Source organism: Diabrotica undecimpunctata, chromosome 1 (genome assembly GCF_040954645.1).
Source record: "Diabrotica undecimpunctata isolate CICGRU chromosome 1, icDiaUnde3, whole genome shotgun sequence".
Classification (NCBI taxonomy): domain Eukaryota; kingdom Metazoa; phylum Arthropoda; class Insecta; order Coleoptera; family Chrysomelidae; genus Diabrotica; species Diabrotica undecimpunctata.
The window spans coordinates 148,840,721-148,863,855 of record NC_092803.1 but is presented as its reverse complement, the minus strand read 5'-3'; the positions used below and the strand labels follow the sequence as shown (position 1 = coordinate 148,863,855).

At 34.0% G+C, this 23,135-nt stretch overlaps 1 protein-coding gene across 4 annotated transcripts in view; it reads right to left on the bottom strand.

Annotated features, from left to right (window-relative positions):
- Atg10 (Autophagy-related 10) overlaps positions 1–23,135 on the bottom strand; it is a 122,343-nt gene that overhangs the window by 23,773 nt on the left and 75,435 nt on the right. Inside the window, exon 1 of one of the 4 annotated variants that reach the window (XM_072531083.1) lies at positions 6,580–6,698. The exons of 2 other annotated variants lie outside the window; for them this stretch is intronic. Coding sequence is in view for 1 of the 2 variants with exons in the window: in XM_072531068.1 (XP_072387169.1) it covers positions 3,185–3,210 (26 nt within the window). In the remaining variant the exon portion in view is untranslated. Of the gene's footprint in view, positions 1–3,184; positions 3,243–6,579; positions 6,699–23,135 lie in introns of those variants that run through there. One more of the 4 variants, XM_072531068.1, reaches the window with a different exon arrangement.

The following is a 23,135-nucleotide window of genomic DNA, read 5'->3' as shown; positions in this document are numbered from 1 at the left end:
TAGCCTTATTCTGAGGACCAATAAAATCTTTTTCATTTTCACGAAGTTGGCACGTGCTTTTTCAATTCTGACTCTTAGTTCTGCAGTATAATCGTTATTTTCTGTGATTATCGTTCCCAAGTAAGTATATCTTTTTACTCTCTCAATCTGCTGGCCGCCTACCGTTAATATTTCGTTGTTCTTGCTAATTTTCATGAATTTGGTTTTTTTGATGTTAAGAGAGAGTCCGTATTCTCCACTATATCTTAATATTTTGTTCATTATTCTTTCTAAGTCTTCCAAGTTGTCGGCTATTATGACTGTATCGTCGGCATACCTGATGTTGTTAATTAAACTTCCGTTCACTTTTATGCTGACTGTCTCGTTTACCAAAGCTTCTTGTATAATTTCTTCAGAATAAGCATTAAACAATAACGGCGAAAATATGCTTCTGACACTTCTTTTACAATTTTCACATTTGATCGTTGGCTGTAGTATAAATTTGATATCCCTGTTACATCCCTCACATCCAAATTCTTGTTTTTAAGTACTTCTATAAATCGGTCATGTTTTACCTCAGCCAACACCAATAGACCTTTAATTTTGCCTCGGTATACCTAGGGATCTTGTATCAAGACGATATCGAACTCCCATTAAAAAGTACGTTCTGTGTAAGCTGCCTTACCGTGCTAAAGTTCACCTACAGAACCTATTCTGACTTTCAACCAATACACCATCCCTAATATGCCTATCGAGCAATTTTTCTAGAGTCTTCAGTACGAATGACATCAGCCTTATGGGCTTCACGGACTTAGCCTTCGCCTGTCCGACTTTGCCAGGATTAGGTATAAAAGCCACCCTTATTAACGTCCATACTTTTGGTATATACCCCAGATCTAGAATGTCATACATATTTTTTTGTACAGGTCATTTCCCTTCTGCAGAAGAATTGGATCAATCCCGTTCGGAACTGGTGATTTATACGGTTCAAATGAGTTTATTGCTTATTTGATTGTATCCTGGTTATTTTGTGTCTAGCGGTATCAGTTTTGTCTGGGACTAGGGAAAGTGCACCCTGAAAAGTTTTTTCAGGGTCTCTTCGACATTCAGAGTGTATCCACCGTTCTCCTGTTGGAGCAACGGAATACTTATCTGAGGGTCTTTTGAGAGAACTTTATGGAGCTTTGCCATTTCTGCAGTCTCTTCTATCTCCTCGCAAGGGCTTCTCCATGATTATCTTTTTCCCACTTCTCAGTTCCTTATTATATTCAGTCAGAGCTTTGCGATAATCACCCTACTCACCTTTTGACCGAAATTATGACCTTTGACCTCTCGTCCTTTTGGGAAAATTAAATTTTTGTCTTATTCTGTCCTTTAATTTGCAAGAATGTCATTCCACCAGGGTACTTTCCTCTTCGTGACAACCTCTTGAAATTGTTCTGCGGTCATCTCTAGGTCCAATGTATGCCTTCTCTCTCCAATGGCGCTACAGCCCAAATCGGGCCTTGGCCTCCTCCAAACTATGCCTCCAACCTTGTCGGTCCCGCGCCGATCTTTTCCAGGTTCTCACGTCTAGCAAGTTTTGAGCGTCCGCTGCCACTTCATCCTCCCATCTTTTCCGTGGCCTTCCTTTTGGTCTTGCGCCCTGCATTTTACTATCAAGGGCTCTTTTCGGCAATCGTTCTGTCTCCATTCTTACTACATGACCAGGCCAGCGAAGTCTCTGAAGTTTAACGAATTCTGAGATCGGTGTCTCTTTGAACAGTTGGTAGAGTTCATGGTTATACCTGGATCTCCATATCTTATGTATGCCTTATCGTCCCTTTAATCGTACTAATAAGTTTCCTTGATAGGCTCATTGCCTATTATTTCAACGTAGAGGAATTTAATTGGGGAAACAGCTACAGTTTGAAACACGTTTTCAACACACATTTTCAACATGAATTTAAGATTAATGTATGGTGCGATATATTTGGAGATAGTTTGTTGGGCCCTTATGAATTACCAGAAAATTTGAATGGTAACTCGTATTTATAGTTTCCATAAACTACACTTTTTGACAATCTAGAAGATTTGTCACTTAATCAAAGAAAAGATATATGGTTCATGCAGGTCGGAGCTCCGCCTCATTGTCCTTTAATTGTACGGAACTATCTAGATTAGCAATTTCCTTCCTCGTCGTTGGATTGGCAGAGATAGTGAAGTTCAGTGGCTGCGAATTTTGATTTCTGGGGGTATATGAAATCACTGGTATACTCATAAGAATTAAATAACCGACAAACACTATGGCAGCAAATAGTAAATTCCGCTAATTTTATTACCAATCAGACAAACATATTTTTTAAAGTTAGAATATCGTTTAACGAAAGAATTCATAAGCTTTTTGAGGTAAATGGGCTTCATATTGAACATTTGTTATAAAAGGTTTAGTTAAAACGTGTTTTTTAAAATTTTTGTTTTATTAAAATTGTAATTTTATTTAGATTATAACAAAGGAGTTCTTTTTAGAATCACAATTTATTTTTAAATGTTAAATTTATCTATTTGTTTCAAGAAATTTCAATAAATAACATTATGTTTTGTTGTTGGTAGCGATTAAAATTTCATTAATAATTTTCATAATAAATGCAATCCCATGACCTAAAATAACTGTACCGCATCACTTCATTTAACTTTAAATATCTCGAAAAATAACGACATTATCGTTCCGAATAAGTAGTTCATTATTTTCTCAGAAAGTATTGGAAAATCTAAAAATTACGCTAAAATAGCAATTCCGCCAGTGGCGTAGAATTGCGAAGGGTCAACCTTTCACTTTCCTCTGTTGTACGCCTCTGGTAGTAGCTAGAAACGTTTATTTAACATAATTTAGTAGGATGTACAGTATCTTCACTTTTTGCTAAGTATGACAAAAATATGTCAAACAGTTTTAAAGTACTGGGTATAAATTGTTTTTAAATGTTTAAATAAAACACCCTGTAACTCAATAATGAGCCACATTTTATTTAAGCTATTTGGGTTAAATCTTAATATTAGAGCTCAGGAATCTACAGTTAAAATATTTCCAATTATTAATGAAATATCCTGTATATATATATATAAACAAAATTATGTAACTAAATGTGAATTCAATATGTCCAGTAAGTTTTTATTTTAACACTAATTTATTTATGATTAAAATAGAATTACAGATAAAACTACTCACATGGCAACATTCCCGACGTCTGACATTACCGGGCGTGGTTCTAATCAACGACATACGCTATAGAGAAATAGTATGTGCTAAGAAAAGTTGAAAATAGTGATACGAGTAGTGCGGAATTTCGAGACCGGCTGTTTCGAGTAGAGATGGGAACAGTTCGCATTGGTGTTCCCATTCGTTTTATAGGAATAATTAATTAAATTAGTGAAATAAGTAAATTTCGGATTGGAATGAGTTATGTAAATAATTTATGTAAAATATTATCGCAATAAAAAGTGTAACGCGCTATTGCAAAAAGTTTACTTACAGTATAAAAATTGAATTTGTTAATGTAGATATCGCTATAGGAATTTATATTTCTCTACCCTTCCTCATTCCTTGAGCCGTTGTCAGTGCCTGTGCCATACGTACGGTTTTATGTAGGGATTTTCCCACCAGAATCTTCATTTGGTTTGCCTATCGTCTTGGAGATCTTCTTGGTCTTCGGTCGTCTACCTTTCCTTCTACTACCAATAGTTCCATGGTCCCCGTTCTACTCTATAGAGAAATATAAATTCCTTCTTCTTCAAATGCCATCTCTATTGGGGAGAAGAAGCAACTGCTGTGAAGAGTTGATTTGAGCTGCAACCATACCATTCTCTTAGGTTTTTTAGCCAACATATTCGTCTTGTTTCTACACTACTGCGCTCTATTTTGCCTTGAATTATGAGCTGCAACATGCCGTATTTTTCTTCGCGGATTAAATGTCCGAAATATAAATTGCGGAAAACTTATAATCCGCAACACCCTTGCAATCACTATTCCGATAGCAATAAGAACTTATGTTGGTGAAGGAGTTCGGTATGCTCGTTCGTGGGCGTTAATTCTCTGAGATTATCACGACCGAGTGGAAGCTAAGGATAACTCAATTATTCCGGATCAAGCAACTTCAAGAATTTATTAGCATTATCTCGGCATCTGGAGCTTTGCCGCGACTCCCTATCCATTTCTAGCTTCTCGTGGGATAAAAATGGACCATAAACAATCAAATTAATTAACCTCAGTCATGCGGAAGGTAAGAAATTGGATCCGCTCACTGGTTATATTTCCATAGAAGAAAAGGAGCGACTGAAAACTAGTGGACAAAATTCGCGATAAAGATCAGCAAAGACTAGCGGGTGAGTACCAATGAAATGGTGTATGAAGGGGCTCGAAAACAAGCCCTAGAACATACCTGAAAGCCATAACACAGATAAATGTTATACACAAAAGATCTTTTACGTCGCAGTGATAAAAACGTCCAACTTTCCCCTTATCTACAATATTCTATTCCAAAAATTGTACTGGTTATGAATAGTCCTCAGCTCAAAGTATTGCGATCTTTTTGCTAAAAGATAATGATAAGACAATCATGAAATTACCTTCAAATAAAAATTCAACAAGATTTAGAAAAACTAAATTAGTAATCTTTCAGATTATCTAAGCCACTAAACCCTATGGAAGAATGAAACGAACACTGTTAAAACGTAACCACAGAAAATGTAACTAAAAAAATAACAATTCCAAAGTAAAAATAAATTTTTACAGGGAATAAGATCCCACATCTCAATGTATCGCTACATATAAATGCAAACTATCCCCCATGGACAAGCCACCCATTAACTATTGACGTAACACTTACCAAGTATCCCAAATCAACTAAAAATTCCACACTAATTAAATCTCTATTCATGGAAATTCTAGACCACTACCCTACGTATTTGCAAATTTTTACCGATGCCTCTAAAACTCCCAATGGTCACGCTGCTACCTACTACTGTAAAGAAAATTCTTATAGCATATCGATAACAACCAACTGCAGTATACTAACAGGTGAGGCTACAGCTATTTTGGAAGCCCTAATCTTCTTCGAAAAGAGTAGAACGATGAAGTGCATTATCGTAACAGACTCATTAAATGCATTACTGGAACTGAAACAAATATATATCAACAATCCTATTATACAGAGCATAAAAAACGAACTAGAAAAATTTCGATCATTAGGAAAGGAAGCGGCTTTTATTTGGGTACCTTCACATACAGGTATTTACGGAAATGAAAAAGCAGACCTGGCTAACAAAAGTCGAATGAACTCAAAACATCCTGCAAAATTGAAGACATATCCGTACACCGATCTAAAAAACCTGGTTAAAATCCACTGTATTAATACTTGGCAAAATTATTGGGAAAAATTAGGTACTAAATTAAATGTAATTTGTCCAAAAATAACTGATGTCCTGGAGACTCCTTTAAACAGAAGAAACCAAGTCATTATTAATCGTTTAAGAATTGGCCATACTGCCTTAACACACAAATACCTAATAACAAAAGAACCACTACCTATCTCTCCACTGACTGTGAAACACATCCTGCTTGATTGTCCTCAATTCAAGGAAAAAAGAAGATCCCACGAATTCACAGATGATGATCTCAAGACAGTTCTCACCCAAAAAAAATTCGACAGTGTTTAAGCTATTTAAAAGATTTATCAAGTTATTCAATTTTATTTAATGTAATATTTCATGTATTTGTTATATCCACTAATAACCCTGCGCGGTTGATGTGGTTTTGTGTTTAAATAAAAAAAAAGTTTATTTTGACATTTTGATTAAGAAAACGTTTTAAAATACATATATGTATTATATTTTATACGTGGAAATCGAAACGTCAAAATAAACTGATTTTAAAGTAAAATTGTGATTTATCTCCAGTAAGTAAATTGTATTAACATGCCACAAAAAAATAGATTCAGAACAGTCTCAAGAATAAATAAAACAAATAACTATATCGTGACCGACAATTACTATTATGTATATATATCATAAACAGCATCTACTTTTAGAGCGTCCCCTATCCATGAAAATTAGCGATAAATATTGAAAATACCTTTTTGTTAATTTTTAAAAACGTTTTCTAACACAATTCGATATTATATAACCGTTTGTCTATAACAGTAACCCCTCTATCGTCTCAAAAGTTTATTCGGGTAGGTTCCTGATCCTGTTCCCATTCTTGCAAAAATTTAAAAATTGATTAATTATTGTTCAAAGTAAATCGTGTTTTGCGTTAGTTTTAAGTGATTTTGTGTGCCAATAATCAAGGTAAGCCATTTCGTTATGTACGTAGAATAGTTTTTTAAAACTATTTTGAGGTTATGTCAAATGGTGCCGAAACTTTTACGTTTTCATGAAAATCAGAATTTAATCGTTGTGTTTGTTGTATTCATTTGTATTATTGATTATTATAATTATATTTACGACCAGCAAACAAGTAAAACATTGATCGACATGCTTAATTAACAAGTATGCAGATATTTAAGATCCTGTCTCAAGATTAGATACCTGCCTACAATTTTTTGTTTGTAATGCCTTTGTACTTACGTTTTCTCGTCTTATGACCTCAGATATTTATTTGTATTCAAGTTTATGTGTACCTAATTGGAGAATTTTGTTTGGAGGTCGTTTCCACGTGTTACTGACACTAGACTACTGACTCTGCGTACCAGGACCGGAATGGCTCCATAAAGTTTCACAATTTAGCAAATGAAAATTTAATGTTTTTGCATAGATGATAAGTGGTAATTTGAAATCACGGTAATCAGAATTTAATGAAAAGTATCTCTCTAACGTGGTTAGATAATACAATTACTAATAAGTAAATTCACAAATTGTAAAAACAACCTTTATGTTCTAACACATAAGACGCTTTTCGACATATCTGTCATCATCAGCTATAAATGTAGGAGAATCTAAATCTGAAATGCACAAGTATACTTACATAACTTTAAGAAAGAACTTAGTTTACAGAAATTTTTTTAACCATTTTAACGCTTAGTGGTTACATTTGTAGAAACTAAAAAATGCTCTGAATGCACAGATTTTTTTCTTAGAATAACAACGTTATTTCAATACGGAAATGAGCGTAGTACACAACTAAGGCTCTTTTGTTCTGAAAATATGTCTTTATTTTTTGATAATCCGACAAAATAGGGTGGCTAATGATTTAGCCACCTAAAGTTCTTGACTACGACCAACGCTCGTGAATAGTAACTAAAAATATGGACACATATAAATATACACATAAATAAGTTATGTTGTTTTATTAAAAAAAAAACATTAATTTTAAACTAAATTAGAACGCTACAATTTTAATAAAAAGAAATAAAAATAAAGCTAGTTCTTGGTGGATAATCTTTCCTACTGAGTCATTGCGTTCTTTATAATCAGTACCGACAAATGCCTGGCAGCCACCGATAAGATGTTGGATGGCTTCTTGGGCTTGACATCCATATCGGCATTTGTCATTTTGGACTTGAGGATCTTTAACAATATATTTCAGGTAATTTTTTGTTGGAATAACCTGATTCTGAATGGCAAGTAGGAAACCCTCAGTCTCGGGAAACATCTTTCCTGATGTCAACCAATAGTTCGACGCTGTATTGTCGACATACTCTTGGCTGATCTCATTGAGATGTCGCCCATGAAGAGGTTTACTCATCCAGGTGCGCATTTTTTCTTGCTTAGTCAGATGATAAAAATAATAAACAGAAATACTATTAGAAACAAAACTTAAATTTAAAAAAATCTAATCTTTATGAAAAGACCCAAATCACTGTATGCAAATAGCGACTTTGCATGCTATACACTCTATACTGGATTTTTTTACACTTTTTTTAGTGCTACCAAACGCACATAGAAGCACTAGAGAACAAAAATAAAAGCGCAGCGAAAATTTTGGAAGTTTTAATGCATCGAACAACATTTTTGAATTTCCTAATTATAGAAAATATTTTATAACATAATGAAAACTATTGATTAAACAGAATAATAATAAATTTAAAAAAAAAGCATAGAATATGCAATATTAACAAAAAAAAAGTCTCTATCGGGGATAAGTCGGGACTGTTAGAAACCCATTCCAGAAGTGGTATGCCATGGTCTTCAATCCATTTTAAACTCTTTTTTGAGGTATAAACGCTGATGTTAAACGGTGTTCCATAATCAGTAAAAGAGATTCTTCTAAAATATTCAAATATTTATCCGTGTTTACAATCCCATCGATAGAATGTAACTTTCCCACACCTTTAGACAACATGCTGCCCCAGATCATGACAGATGCAGGGAATTTGACTTCTCTTTGACAGTCGGGATGGAAAGAATCATTTTTACTGCGAATGACGCGACTCCTACTGTCTCCAACACACACTTCAAATCTGGACTCATCAAGCCATTGTATTGAGTCCCATTGCGACTGAATCCAATCTTTATGTTCTTTTGACCATCTTAGTCTATTTTTCTTTTGTTGTAATGTTAAAAGTGGCTTTTCCTTAGCCTAAAATAAAATGAAATGATTTATTAAAAACAATTTGTACTTATTTTTTCAACTATAAAACTTACTTTGTAAGTAGCAAATCCTAATTTGTGGATTTGAATCCCTCTCGGTGACATGTTGATCTAGAAACGTGTCTTCTAATATCGTCACTCCATAAAACGCTTATCTCCATAGAATTTACTCGTCGATTTTTCACTATAATGCGTCTTAAGCCCTTCTTTTACTTTTTCGTACATTTCTAGGTTTTGTGACGACCGAACCTGTAGTTTTGTATCTTCTGACTATATTTCTTACAATATAGCGTGGCAATTGCAACATATTCGCGATTTCCGAATTGGATTTTCCAGAATTAAAAAATCTAATAATGTTTGAACACATTTTCTCATCGATAACTTAACCTCAACCCATTGTACTATCCACAAACGGCAAAAAGCTTTACAATACTACAAAATACATTTGACATTAACCGACAATATTATTGTTTTGATGTCATTTTTTTCATAGCTACCTCTGTGAATGCATAGCCAGGGTTTAGTGAAATTTTTTTTATTGTTGAAAATAAATAAAAATCCATATGAGTAATGTTTTTAATAAATATTAATAAAAATGCCATATTAATTAATATGGGAACTTATAAAAACATGCAGATTATAATTTGTTTATGGTAATTGACTTAAACTGCAAATTCCATAGGTGGGCCACCTGATATGGGAAGGGGCTCGTATTGCATTTACCCTTTTCAGGTATAGATAGTGCAAGCACTCCTGACCATGGCGCAGTAGACGAAATTTGGTTTAGTCCCCACTTCCATGCGAAACGCATTGTATTATGCACTGTATAATTCCACTTACAATAGAACCTCTCTGCCTTTACGTGAATTTGACTCCGCCTTCGCGCAGCTCCATGGTCAGGAGTGTTTGATCTATCTCCTTCTGTCTATTATAGATTCTTCCAGTTTGTTTCTTTGTTACAGTGATACCTTCAGTTTTTCTTCCAGACCTCTTTCTATTCGTAAAGTCTCCTATTAATTGGTCAGCTAAACATTAAATGAGACATGGGTTTTCCTGATAGTGATGGTAGTGATATTGTTGTCTTGTATAAAATAAAGGCACTACCACTATTGCACCATCCACCAAATAAAAGATATTTTCAACCACCATCTCCTAGATTTCTATGAAATAGAATAACAAGCCATTAGATGATAAAATAGATCTACTCCACCCATCTTCAGAGTGTAATCGTAATTTAATACTTTGTGGACATAGAATCTGATTTTTAGTACCAGTTTTATTAGTTCTCTGTATCGTTGATTTACTTGTGGGTTTATACATATTAGATGCCATTAATACACAGTTTTTTCCTCGATCTTGCCATTTTGTGACTGATATCTGGTCAGACTCGGCGTAATCATCTTCTCCAAATTTCAAATTTTTATCTGAACATGTTTAGGAAAATACTTTCTGTTTGACATCATAGTTTTACAAGCAAATAGAACAGGTTTTGAAACATTGACAAAATGATCATTGTGAGTTTCAATAAATTTATTTTCGTCTTCACCTTTAATAACTTTTCAATCATCATTATAGCAACTGCATGCCGTCTAAAATAAAATGATTTAAATCAATGAATAACTTTTTGACCCCAAACTAGAGTTACCAAGTTTTTCTTGGACCTTGATTACAGTTCCATATTTATTTCTCTTAATGTCATCATCGATTTCTATATCCATTGTATTTTTTTATATCAGGCACAATTGCACTAACAATATGCTTTTGAGTAAACAAAAATTTCGAAGTATCGAAGTAGGTGATGCAGGAACAACCTCAGGAAAGAAGTTTGAGAATAAAGAGACCTCGTGGTGGTCAAACGCAGTTAAAAAAAATAAAAGATAAGAGGAAAGACGGTGGCCACAAAATAGGTCGGACACAGATCTTCAAAACGATATGGTCGCCAAGAAGGAAACGAAAGTGGCAGTAGCAAAAGCTATAGCAGAAGCGTATGCAAATCTGTATGATCAATTTGATAACAAGGAGGGTAAAACAAAGATATATAACGTAGCTAAACATAGAGTAAAAAAGCAAAATATTTTAATCAGATTAGATGTATCCGAGACGAAAATAATAAATTATTAAAAGGATGTTAAAAAGCGAAGGAAAAAGTACTTTGACAATTTATTAAATGAAAAATTTTACAGAAAACTAGTCGAGCAAACGGAGACTTCAATGCACTTCAAAAAATAAAGAGATATCAAGCAGTTGGACCAGATGATGTTCCTTGGGAACTGTGGACAACTTTAAGAGAGACAGGAACAAGTTGGCTAACAGGTTTCTTTTATAGAATTATGGAGATGCGACAAATGCTAGACGGATGAAGGAGCAGTACCTGTTTACAAAAACAAACAATGAGATATATGACAATGCACAAACTACTAGGCCATCAAACATCTTAGTCACACCATGCAAATATGGGAAAGAGTAATTGATAGATGGATATGCGAAGAAATCGAAATTTTCAAACAGATGCAATGTTCATTATAAGGCTGCTGTTGGAAAAATACAGGAATAAGGAAACAAACGCTGATATGGTATTAATTGATCTTGAGAAAAGATAATTATGAAAGAGTCCCTCGAGAGGTTATGTGGTGCTGTGGAGAGGCGCTCAATAAGAAAGGAGTTTCTGGAGAGTATGTGAAAATTGTAAGAGACATGCATGAAAGAGTTACAATTAGTGATAGGACAAGTATGGGATCCATTGTACATTTTATGTAAAAGCAGGATTGTAGCAGGGCTTGGTATAAAATCCTTATTTATTCTCATTAGTGCTGGCAGAGTATTTAGAATTTTTAATTAAAGATGGAGTTATCTCTACAAATAAATTGGTTTTCATTACAGTGTATGTTTATCGTTTCATGCATGTATTTGTATATCTGAGATCTGTGAGATTCTCTAGTTTTAATATGAGGTTATTAGTTAATGTATTTTAAAAGATAGCAGTCTTGAGTTTTTACCAAATTCAAAGTTTTCGCATTCATAATGTATTTTATATTTGTTTTTCTGCATTACAGAGATATGTTTCCAACCCAACAAACCAAATATAGTTTATTTTTAAAATTGTGATTTATTCACGACAAATTATTAATTCAAATAGATCTAAAAACCTTATAAATATACATTTATTGCCGTAAAATTAGAAAAATTATATAAAATAATGTCACCAAATTGAAAGTTTAACAACGTCCCTGACAAATTCAAAGTAAACAAGTACACAGTAAATAAATACACCATCAACCATGCGGTTGGCATACTTCGTTGTTCCTAGAGCCACCATTAGTCATTTTCAGAAGGGTAAGATTTGATGTATTGTCCTAAAAACGTACCTGCCCAGGTAGTTCGTCACTTTTAAGTAGACCAGCAAGTTCTTACCCATAAATATAAAAGTTGTATGGGTGTTAATCATTTGGATCTGAGGACAGCTGCGAATATTTGACAAAAGAAACTGGCTTTGGAGAATCGTTATGGGACAGAAATAATCTTTTTCATAGAAATTCGAGAAATAGGTAAATGTTTATAGAAAGAAATGGTCGAACCGGTTCCCGATGCTGGAGATTATATCGGTTGATAAAGATGGTATTTTGCAACTTCCGTTTAAATTTTGTTATGCTTTAACTACAAAATATTTGATTTGTTTCTTTAAGGACGTCACTTAGGTATGCTATAGTCTAAATGTGGTCTTAACAAACTTTTTTAAACCAGCACAAATTGGAGGTTTTTTAATACTGTATTTAAAATTTTCACTGTTAAAACATTTACGCCGCGGAAGCTCTTTCTTATTTCTCAGTCTATACGGATGGCGCCATTTGGAATTATCTGCTTAGTATTGCATATGCTATCAAAAGTTTATTCCGCACAGAAGAACGTTCTGAAATAAAAGTTCCGAAGCGAAAGTGTATTAAGCCAAGTTCATCCAATGTGGTGGTCGTAGTTCAGTGGCTGTGGTACTAGATTACCAAGCCGAACGGTCCGGATTCGAGCCCTGGCACAGACACCAGACATTTTTACATTTTTAATTTAAGTAAGCCTTCACCATCCTTCGGGGGAGACGTAAAGCCATCGGTCCCGCTAAGTAAGTAGTCGTTAACAGTAAAAACTGAGTCAGAAAGTTACATGAATGGAATGGAAGATGTAAGTACCATATGTCAATTGGCTGCCGTACGACAAGTTATAACAAGTGAAAAAAAGAATCCATTCATTATTTTACCAAGATCCTTACTACTATAAAACTACTACAAAGTTTTTGTTACACCTGCATTATCAGATGTTGAACAAAATAATATATTGGACTACATATATTTGCCCATTTTTAATAAATTGTCAACTCAGGAAAACTTAATACTTCTAGTGTCTTTTTGTTGAGTTTAAAGTTATCAATTACCGCAGCTGAATTGATTTTCTCAGTTAATATCTTTTTTTAGCAAGAATTAAAGTTTTTCATTCAAATCTATGTACTAATATTCAGAAAGTAGGAGATTTTAATCACATTTGCTTTGAGTGCACAAAATACATTCTGCATACTTATAATTTTATCGAAGGTTAATAAGATGTAATGTTTTTCTACCTTTTAATATACGCTCTCTGAACACGAAATGTATATGATTGCTTAATGAAATTTATCTGTGAAAGTAAAATTAACCTTTAAACTTTAATCCTAATTGTAGTTCTCTCCTCTGTTTTATCCCAATTGTTTTAGCACCTAACCGTGACCTAGTATGCTTGTCTAGTTTGTCTAAATGTAATGACTTGATGAGTCTCTGGACAAGAAGAGATTGGCCATGTCTCTATCCTACCTGTAGTGATGTCTATTTTAATTTTTTATTGCAATAATACTCTTTTTTTCGTTTTTTTTGCTGTATTATGTTGTGTTGATTGCCAGTTTGCACCATATGTGTTCTTTGCATTCTATGCGTTCTTTAGAGCTGTCCATTGTTTGTATCTTTTTGATTGAATTAATATGAATGGTCATATTGAATTTATTTGACGTTGTTCTTGTATTATATGGTAGAAATTGTAGGTTGTCTTCGTTTTCTGGTTTAAGGCTGGTACAAAGCACAGATTTTTAAGTAAGTGGTTTCCCGTCCTATATCTTGCGTTCATTTTATTAATACTTTTAATTTGGTCCATGAGATATCAAATAGAGTAGAACTAAGACTACCTCCTTCAGGAAGGGGCGCAAGTAGCAGGAAGATTAGACCTCTACATTCGACTCTACTAGGGATGATTTTAAAAGGTTGATAGTAGTTTTGGGGCGGCACATGATATGCTCAGGATCAGAGGACAGGAATTAAAAAGGGACCTGTTGCTAGTGTCCGAGTCAATTAAAAAAATTACGGACCAAGGAGGCTGGATCGCGGACAAAAGGCAATATGTAGCAGTTTATATTATAAACAGAGAGCTGGGGGTGAAAAATTGCCAGAGGAAAGAAAAATTTCTGATCTTGGATCTTGGAACCATCACAATAATGGCGACATATATCTCCCCTAATATCATACTCAGATAAGGAAACAAAAGAGACAGTCGCACGTATTCTTTCAGAAAAGCTAAGTAACATGGAGCAGACATAACAAGATCAGAGGAGAACATCTAATAGAAAAGAAAGAGAAAAGGAAAAGTTGGATGAATGACTATATACTGCAACTCATGGAAGAAAGAAGAAAATTAAAGAGTAACAAAAGAATGTACAAAAATATTTAAAGACAAATAAGAACCGAAATACAAAAGGCCAAAGAAAATATGTTAAAAGCACAGTGTAAAGAGATAGGAGCTGTTGCAACAAAACCAAGATACATTTAATATGCATAAAAAGGTAAAACAAGCAACAATACACATCATCACAGATAAAAATCAAGAAATATGCATATGGACTAAATACATACAGGAACTCTTTGATGATAATAGGTCCGAACAACTTCCTTTCTACATATGTAATAACCACCTACCAATCACATGAGATGAAGTGGAAAAAGAAATATCACAACTAAAAGATGGCAAAGCTCTTGGACCTGTCAATGCATATGCTAAACTCATAAAGTTAGTTAACACCTACGGTACTCAACGACTAACAAAAATATTCTTTTCTTCTTCTTCCTACTTTATAAATAGGCTTAATGCCTGTTCTACTTCGGTTTTTAGCCTCTATCGACGTTGTCTGATCATCTTTTCCTCGGTCGTCCCAATAATCTTCTTCCATTTGGCGATTTGTCTCTTGCTATTCGTAATATTCTATATTTCCTCTATACCACATCTCGCTCATATTTCCTCACTTCTTACTCTGTCTCTTAGAGTTTGGTTTGTTATTTTTCGTAAGACTTTCATTTCTGTTGTTTCCAGTAGTATTTGTGTTTTCGCCGTATCTGCTCTTGTTTCCGCTGTGTACGTCATTATCGGTCTTATTGTTGATTTCCGTTGTGAGGTATTTGTTTCTCCAGATTGTGTTGTTGAGACATCCTGCTGCTCTGTTTGCCATGTTCACTTGTTTTTGTACTTCTTCTTCCACTTTTCCGTAACTTGACAGTTTTATTCCCAAGTATTTAGTTTCCATCACTTGTTCTATTATTTTGTTATTTACGACTAGTTTACATCGTCTCGGTTCCGTTGATATCACTGTCGTTTTAGTTTTCTCTGTTGAGATCTCCATGTTGTATATGAGCGCCGTATCTTCGAATTCTTTAATTAATCTTTGTCGATGTATCTTCAAATCTATCAGACACATATATGCTGGTTTGTTGTATTCCAGCGACTTTTCTTTTATTTGTCTTATTACAAAAACTGCATCCGTGCATAATCTTCTTGTCCGAAATCCTTGCTGTTCCTCTTGCAGAGATATTCGTTCGTTTATTTTTGTCGCTATTATTCTTGTTGTCAATTTGAGTGTTGTATTTAATAGATTTATTGCTCGTTAATTATTGGGGTCTTTCTTATCTCCTTTTTTGAAGAACATCACCATGATCGCTCTCCTCCATTCATCTGGTATTCTGTTCGTGGTGATTATTTTATTAATAAGAAGTTGCAGTTGTTGTACAAGGTGATCACCTCCATATTTTAAGAATTCATTTGGTATTTGATCTTTTCCTGGTGACTTGTTGATTCTGTTTTTTAATTTGTTTATTCCTTCTTTCACATTGTTTTGGGAGATTTCGGTCTTTTCCTCAGGTATTATATTTGGCGTTTCTGGTAAAGGTTCTTCGTTTTGTTTTTTAAACATTTCTGTCAGGAAGGTCACTCATGTTTTGTTTTTCTTACCAATTGGTGAGTTTCAGTTCTTATTCTTTTATATTTTTCATATGATTCATTCGTTTTTTCTGACTTATATTTTAGGAAAGCTTTCTTTTTTTGGTGACATTTTTGTTTAACCTCTAGTGTAAACCATGGTGTTTTCGTTGACCACTTTTTGTTTATTATTTTCGTTCCAAGGGCTTCTCGGGCAGCATCCAAAATATTTTTCTTAAGTTTTCTCCAGCTAGTTTCTACATTGCTTTCATTTTCGATATTCTCCATTTGTATTTTCTGTTCTAGCCTTTTTTTATATAATGATTTTATGGAGTCATCTCTTAAATTTTCTATTTTTATTATTTCCTCTGCATTGGTTTGTTTAAGCTTCTCTTTCCATCTTTCATTGATTTCATTGATTTACAAAAATATTCAATGACATATTTTAAACGAGTTAATACCAAGATCATGGTTGAAGTCAACGTTTATTGCTCTACCAAAGAAAACAAAATCTTGCTGTTCAACATATACTCGAGGAAATCTTTCAAGAAGCAGTAGAGGATGTTGAAGCCGGAATTCGAATTAACGGAGAATGTATCAATAACATCAGATACACGGATGACACGGTGGTATTCGCTGACAGATATGAAGCCCTCCAGGAGTTAATGAATAAAATCATCGAAGTGAGTAAGAGATATGGATTTTTACTAAACATTAAGAAAACAAAATGTAGCTATGATGATCTCTAAGAAGGAACAGCAAATTGAAAGAATCATTGTGAATGGCCAACCAATAGAAAGAGTAAAAACATACACCTACCTTGGTACAAAACTCAGACGTATGAAACTACTTTCGGACCTATGAAAATTCGGACCATACTCTAGAAATAAGATGTAGGATAGAGAAAATTGAGGCTTTCGAAATGTAGCTTTATCGCCGAATCCTAAAGATATCCTATACCGACCACGTTACTGACCAGGACGTTTTATTAAGAATGCAAAAAGGAAAACAGTTTTTAACCACAACAAAAACAGCCAAAATCGAATACCTCGGTCATATCATGAGGAACAGCCAAAGATATGGGTTGCTGCAATTTATTCTACAAGGAAAACGAAGACCAGGAAGTTGAAGGATTTCCTGGCTGAAAAATCTACTACGTGGTTCAACACAACAACCACAAATCTTTCCAGAGCAGCAGTGAGTAAAATACAGATTGTCATGATGGTCGCCAACATTCGAAACGGATAGGTACTACCAGAAGAAGAAGAGTATCACACTAGGAGAATATAAGAGTCTGGTTAAGGAAATAGCAGGAAGCATAGTAGGAAAAAAAGACTAATCATTGCTAGGGATCTGATTGCAAAATCTATTTCAAGGAATGATGAGAGGGAACAAATGTGGAATGACATCATCCAGGCCCTAAATTTGGTAGTACTCAACAACGGTAAGGCGACCTTCGTCAGCTTCGTAAGAGAAAGATAGAGAGAGATATAGAGAAAGAGGGGAGAGAGAGAGAGAGAGAAAGAGAGAGAGGAGAGAAAGGGAAGAGATGGGCGATTCATGTGATGCACCGGTCTGGAGAAGCCCTCCCGCATGAGTACTCCGGATGAGGCGGTGGACTTTAGTTGGTAGGCAAGGTGCTATGGGTGCATAGCACCGACTTCTCTGGGAGAACTTCGTGCGAATGGACCCTTCCACCCTGAATCCAACACACGCCAGGGTATCATTAACGGGACATTGCCTAGTACGGTCTTTAGAAGATTTACCACATCCTTCCCATAAAAAAAAATAAAAAGAAGACTACCTCCTTGCCGTATACTCGCATTAATGTGCACTTGCTCATACAATCCTCCTTTCGTTTTAACTCGTACTCAAGAATCTTAATTTCTTTACTTAGCCGCGCACTATCAACCTCTTTGGTGAGGTCAACAATAAATATTGCATCGTTGATCTTTAACCCTAAATCGTGGTTCCTCAAATATGGGCACATTATTCTTAGTTATATTTGCAATCATCTTAGTAACAAGTCGAAGAATTGAACTTCCCAAATTTTTTGTTCAGCTCATTTTGTTCGTAAATTGGTTTTCTTTTTTTAATTTGGTGTTCGTGTATTCATCGTATCGTTATCACGCGATTTTTTGAAGTGGTGGTTTCCAGTCTTTTCCGTTCCTTTTTTTTTTCTTCCATGATATTAGTATTGTAGAGTAAATTTCCCGTTTACTGTAATTTCTCTGTAGCTTTTATATTTGTTTTTTTTATGATCAGGGGTAATGAATTGGTTACCTTTTTTACTTTCATTGTATAACAATCAATATTGACATTCTTTTCGACAATATTTTTCGATTCTTTGTTATAGCCGGTTCACAATTTGTTGATAGCTCACTACAAGTTTAACCCTAATTAGAAAACTGAAATACAGAGAGGATAGGTAATACGATATAATAGTAAAAACCAACCTAAAACTGACGGTTTAAGACGTTTTCGACTAACCCACCTTATATCTGAAGGAATACAATACCTTATAATCCTATTACGGGGGTATTTTGAATGGTTAGAGATGAACGACCAGTGTCGTAAATTGTACTTATGTAAATTGTATTTTTTAATAAAACTTATTTATTTTATTCAAAAATAAAAAGTTTCTTGCCATTTGTAAAAGATACATTTATTTAATTAAGGAAAAAGGCGCCAAATGTCGCCTGGCAAAATTTCCAATGTGTTTTAAATGTATCCATTATTTTCGAATCCGGAGAAAACTAATAAATATTTTTGAAAAATTTAAACGCAGAATGAAAGATTACATTATTACTCAGGGCAGAAAGTCCCTGAAAACTTCTACAATGTTTATTTTAATATGTTATGTAACAGGGGTGAAAATAAAAGAGAAAATATAGTATAATTTTTAATTGAAAATATTGCATGCAAAAGAAACTTTTTATTTATTCTAAAAAATATTTCATTCGGCCTTTAAATTTTTCAAAAATGCTTTTTAGTTTTCTCAGGATTTGAAAAAAAAAATGGATACATTTAAAACACATTGAACATTTTGACAGGCGACATTTTGCGCCTTTCCCCTTTAATACCCTACGATTACAACTACTATTACTTACCTTATATAATTACGATTAGAAAACATATTCAAATTCAAAATAAATAGGATCAACTTCGGAATCCGAGTCGTCTTGAGGGTTAATAATTAGGTTAACAATCTCTACGGTCGCATCAATTATGTTATCAAGATCCCACATTTTTTGTTCTTCTTCTATTACATGTCTTACTGCATCTTTCCAGTTTTGTTTTGTAATATGTTATAAAGACTCGTATAACAATTCACGTACAGCTTGTATTTTATATGACGTATTTTTTCTAGCCACATAACTTTTCATTTGTGCCCAAATGAGTTCAATTGGATTTATTTCGCAGTGGTAGGGTGGGAAGTCTAAAGACTGTGATGTTTCGCCTCTCCGCCATTTTGTCAACTACGTATTTCTTGAACTTAGATTTGTGTTGCCGGGCAATTTTTAAAAGTTCTGCTTTTACCATTCCATCTTCGTAAGGCAGATACTTATTCCGCAGCCATTCAAGAATATCCTGTTTCTTCCACGCATTCGTTAGAAGTCTTTCTACTAGTCGTGAATGATAAGGTGCATTATCTAATACTATAATTGAATTTGGTGGTATGTGTTCAATCATTTGCTCAAAATACTCTTCGAAAACATCAGCTGTCATCTCCTCGTGATAGTCTTTTGTGATTTTGGAATGAAATTCCAACAAACCATGCTTAACAAATCCTTTTTCACTGCCAATGTGAGAAATTATTAATCTACTGCCTTTACCAGAAGGTGGGGAGATACCAGTAGACCAACCTTCCATAAAGGCTTGCCTGGAGCTTAATATATTTTTATCTGACCAAATTTTTTTTAGAGTATGACCTGAGTTTACCCACGTATGAATCTTAGATAATTTCTTCTCCAACATCATCTTCTCCTCCCGGTCAATCAAAAGTGATTTTCGGTCTGATTTCTCCCACCGGAAATTTAATTCTTTTAAAACTTGCCACAATTTAGTTCGTCCGATATGATACAAATCCGGGTCGTCTCTAACTTCTTGTAAAATTTTGTTTAGGTTTGGTATTTCTTTTTTGAAAAAAAATCCATGAATTTTCCTTCGAATACCATTTTTGGCAAATTCATCAATTTCAATAGGCTTTTTCCCTCTCTTTAAGTGTTCGTTTGTGTTTGGGTTAGCTATACCGTGTTTTTTTCTTTCTGATAGGAACCTATATAAAGTTGACTCTCCTACGCCAGTCATGTTGGCACAACTTTCGACTATGTTGCGAACAGTGTTTGTGGGATTCTGAGAAACCAGAGCATCGTGAACATTCAGGACAATAGTCTTCTCTCTTGGTGAATAGACAGACTTACTGACTGTACGCAACAGTACCGGTGTAAAACTTGATGATGAAGCCATCACAAACAATCCAACAAAACGAGCACGAGCGAAAGGTACGTATATGTTCGTAGGTATATGGAATAAAAAATCACTCACGCACTGCATATAATTCGCAAAAGAAATATTCGAGACGCTAATTACTGCCGTAGACGCGGAAACACCGACGAGCCGTAAATTACATGCGATCAAAAACGTACTAAACAAAAAAATTGTTTTCGTTCGTAATAACTTCACCCTTTCAAGTTAGGTTTCGAATATAATTATATTATTAAAAATCTGGGGAATTCCATCTTAATTATCTTGGAACGAATAGTACCTTCGGATATGAATTCCGGGTTTTCTAGTAAAGTGATTAAACGCAAAGATTAGTATTGAAATATCCAAAGAGATAAGGTATTCTTATTTACAAAATTGTTAATGGTTAAATTCTTATTTTTATTAATATAATATAATAACCAACATTAGTCGTGAAAGTTTTAATTGTTTTTTTGCTTAATATATTAGTATTAAAATATTATCAATATTATTATAACAGTATTAAAACATTATATTATCATTTAATGAATAAACACCTTAGGAACGCCTATGATTTACGACCGTTTTATGAGTTTGAGGCATATTTCGTGCTCTCAACAATTTGTGAACGAAGTATAGTTAATTATAGTATTGTATCAAAACTCTTTTTCATCTTCCAACTTATTTTCTTTTATCTTTTTTTCTTGAATACACCTTCTTTCTCACCTTTTGACATCTATCATTTGATTTTTGTATTCTTCGTCGATATTTTGGTTTAGTTTAGCTTCTTACTTCAAGTTTTAGCATACTGAAGTACCTAAGTCTTGTTATCTATTTTGTGGTCTTCACTTCACAGTGTGACACAATAGTGTCACTTTTTACCTTGCAAGTCCTTAAAGTTACGTATGCCTATAATATTTTATTCTTGTTATAAACTAATATATATTAGAATTATTTTGCCCACATTTGTATGTGGTAAGTTGATTTTCGCTCTTTTGATATAAAGTATTAACAGTCAACATACACTAATTATTAATAAAGCGGTCTGAGCTTTCTTGCGGCATTTTACTTTTTAATTAATATATTTTTTTGGAATCAACCACAATGCAATTAACAATATTTTATGGCTAATCTCAGCTCAGAAACTATTTTCAAAAGGTTTTATTATATTTTATTTTATTTATTTATTTTTTTAAATTTTGATAACGAGGTTCGAGCTGGTAGTTGAAACATTAAATTAAAGCATTTGTGATTAATTTCCAAAAAATTTACTAATTAAAAATTAGAAAAACATTTTGACTTTTAAATTCGCAGCGAAACTAAGATGAGATCTTGGGTAAAAAACCTCCAGTCTCCCTAATATTGCCACTTTTGTGCGATGTAAATCTGGCTTCCGTCTCGCGAACCATGTCGCAATGCCACGGGTTGGTTGCGTCGAGGCCGACAGAATATGGATCGATGTTGCCAACAGTACGAAAAATTCTTGCAGTCGACAAAATACCGCGGAAGCATCATCTCACACATACAATTTTGTTAACGGAAGGAATCAATAAATAGAATAAGAAAATTAGAATGTTGCTTTTTACAGAAATATAAAATGTTTAGACATAAAAAATAACAAAATAAAAGGGGAAAATACCAGTGGTTGGCTGTATACAATAATTTTTAAAAAAACTTACATATAAGTACAGACGACTTCTGGTCTACAATAATAGTATACTTTTTAAAGATATTTAAAATTGATTCAAAAGGATTATAAAACTTCAAAACGTTTTCGGTCCGGTCGGACTATGATCAGTGAAAAACATTTAGAGTAGTTGCCACTATAGCTACGTGAAAAACCTTTTTGAGTGTTTGACCGAATCGACCGAAATAAGGTTTGGAATAAAGGGAAGGGAATACAAAGGGAATAAAAACTTGGTGCTACCAGACAAAAATATTCGTGGACACTGGTTAGAAAAGGACAGAAGAAATCGAAATCAACTGAGGAATGAGACAAGGCTGCAACTTTTCCTCCACACTTTTTTTCATATATATTGAGGACGTGCTCAAAAGCTGAAAATCAGCAAAATATCACGTATAGAACTTGATCGACAAACTCACCTAAGTGCCATGCTTACTACTGACTATAAAATAATACTACAAAATCAGAAGACAAACTACAACTTGCACTAGATCGGTTAAACCAAATGTTTTCCATTTGGCATTTGTCACATCTTTGTGCTACTATGTGTCGTGTTCATCCATTTTTTGTTTCTGTACGTAGGTTGTGGTGACTCCTTTTTAGTCTGTTGGACATCCCATTTGAAATTAGTTTTATTAGTTTTTGGTCCTTAGAGTTCACCGTTTTTTATTTTTATTAATTTGGCCTATCCTAATAAGACGAAAATCTGTAATCGAATTCAAAGCTGTGAGCGATAGGATAGTTCTCCTTAAACTGGAAGGCAAACCACATAAACTCAATATCATATAAGTTAATGCGCCAACCAGGACAGCAGACGATATAAAAGTTGAGGAACTCTACGAAAAATTGGAAAAACAACAATCGCCAACATTCCAAGTAAAGAGCTAACCTTAATATGCGACACTACACGTAATGACGACCTAAAGAATGTACTGGAAAGTTCGGCATATGTCAGAGAAACGAAAGAGGAGACCGCTTAAGCGAGTTTGCTATCACAAATAACTATTCTATTATGAATACCTACTCGATTACAGACCATGTGCGTCGACTTTATACTTGGAAAAGTCCTGGAGGTTTAGAAATCAAATTAATTACATCCTCATTAATATTCGTTGGAGATCATCAATCCAAACAATCAGATCATAATCAGGGGCGATAGGCGGATCAGATCATAATCTCTTCATAGCTAGTA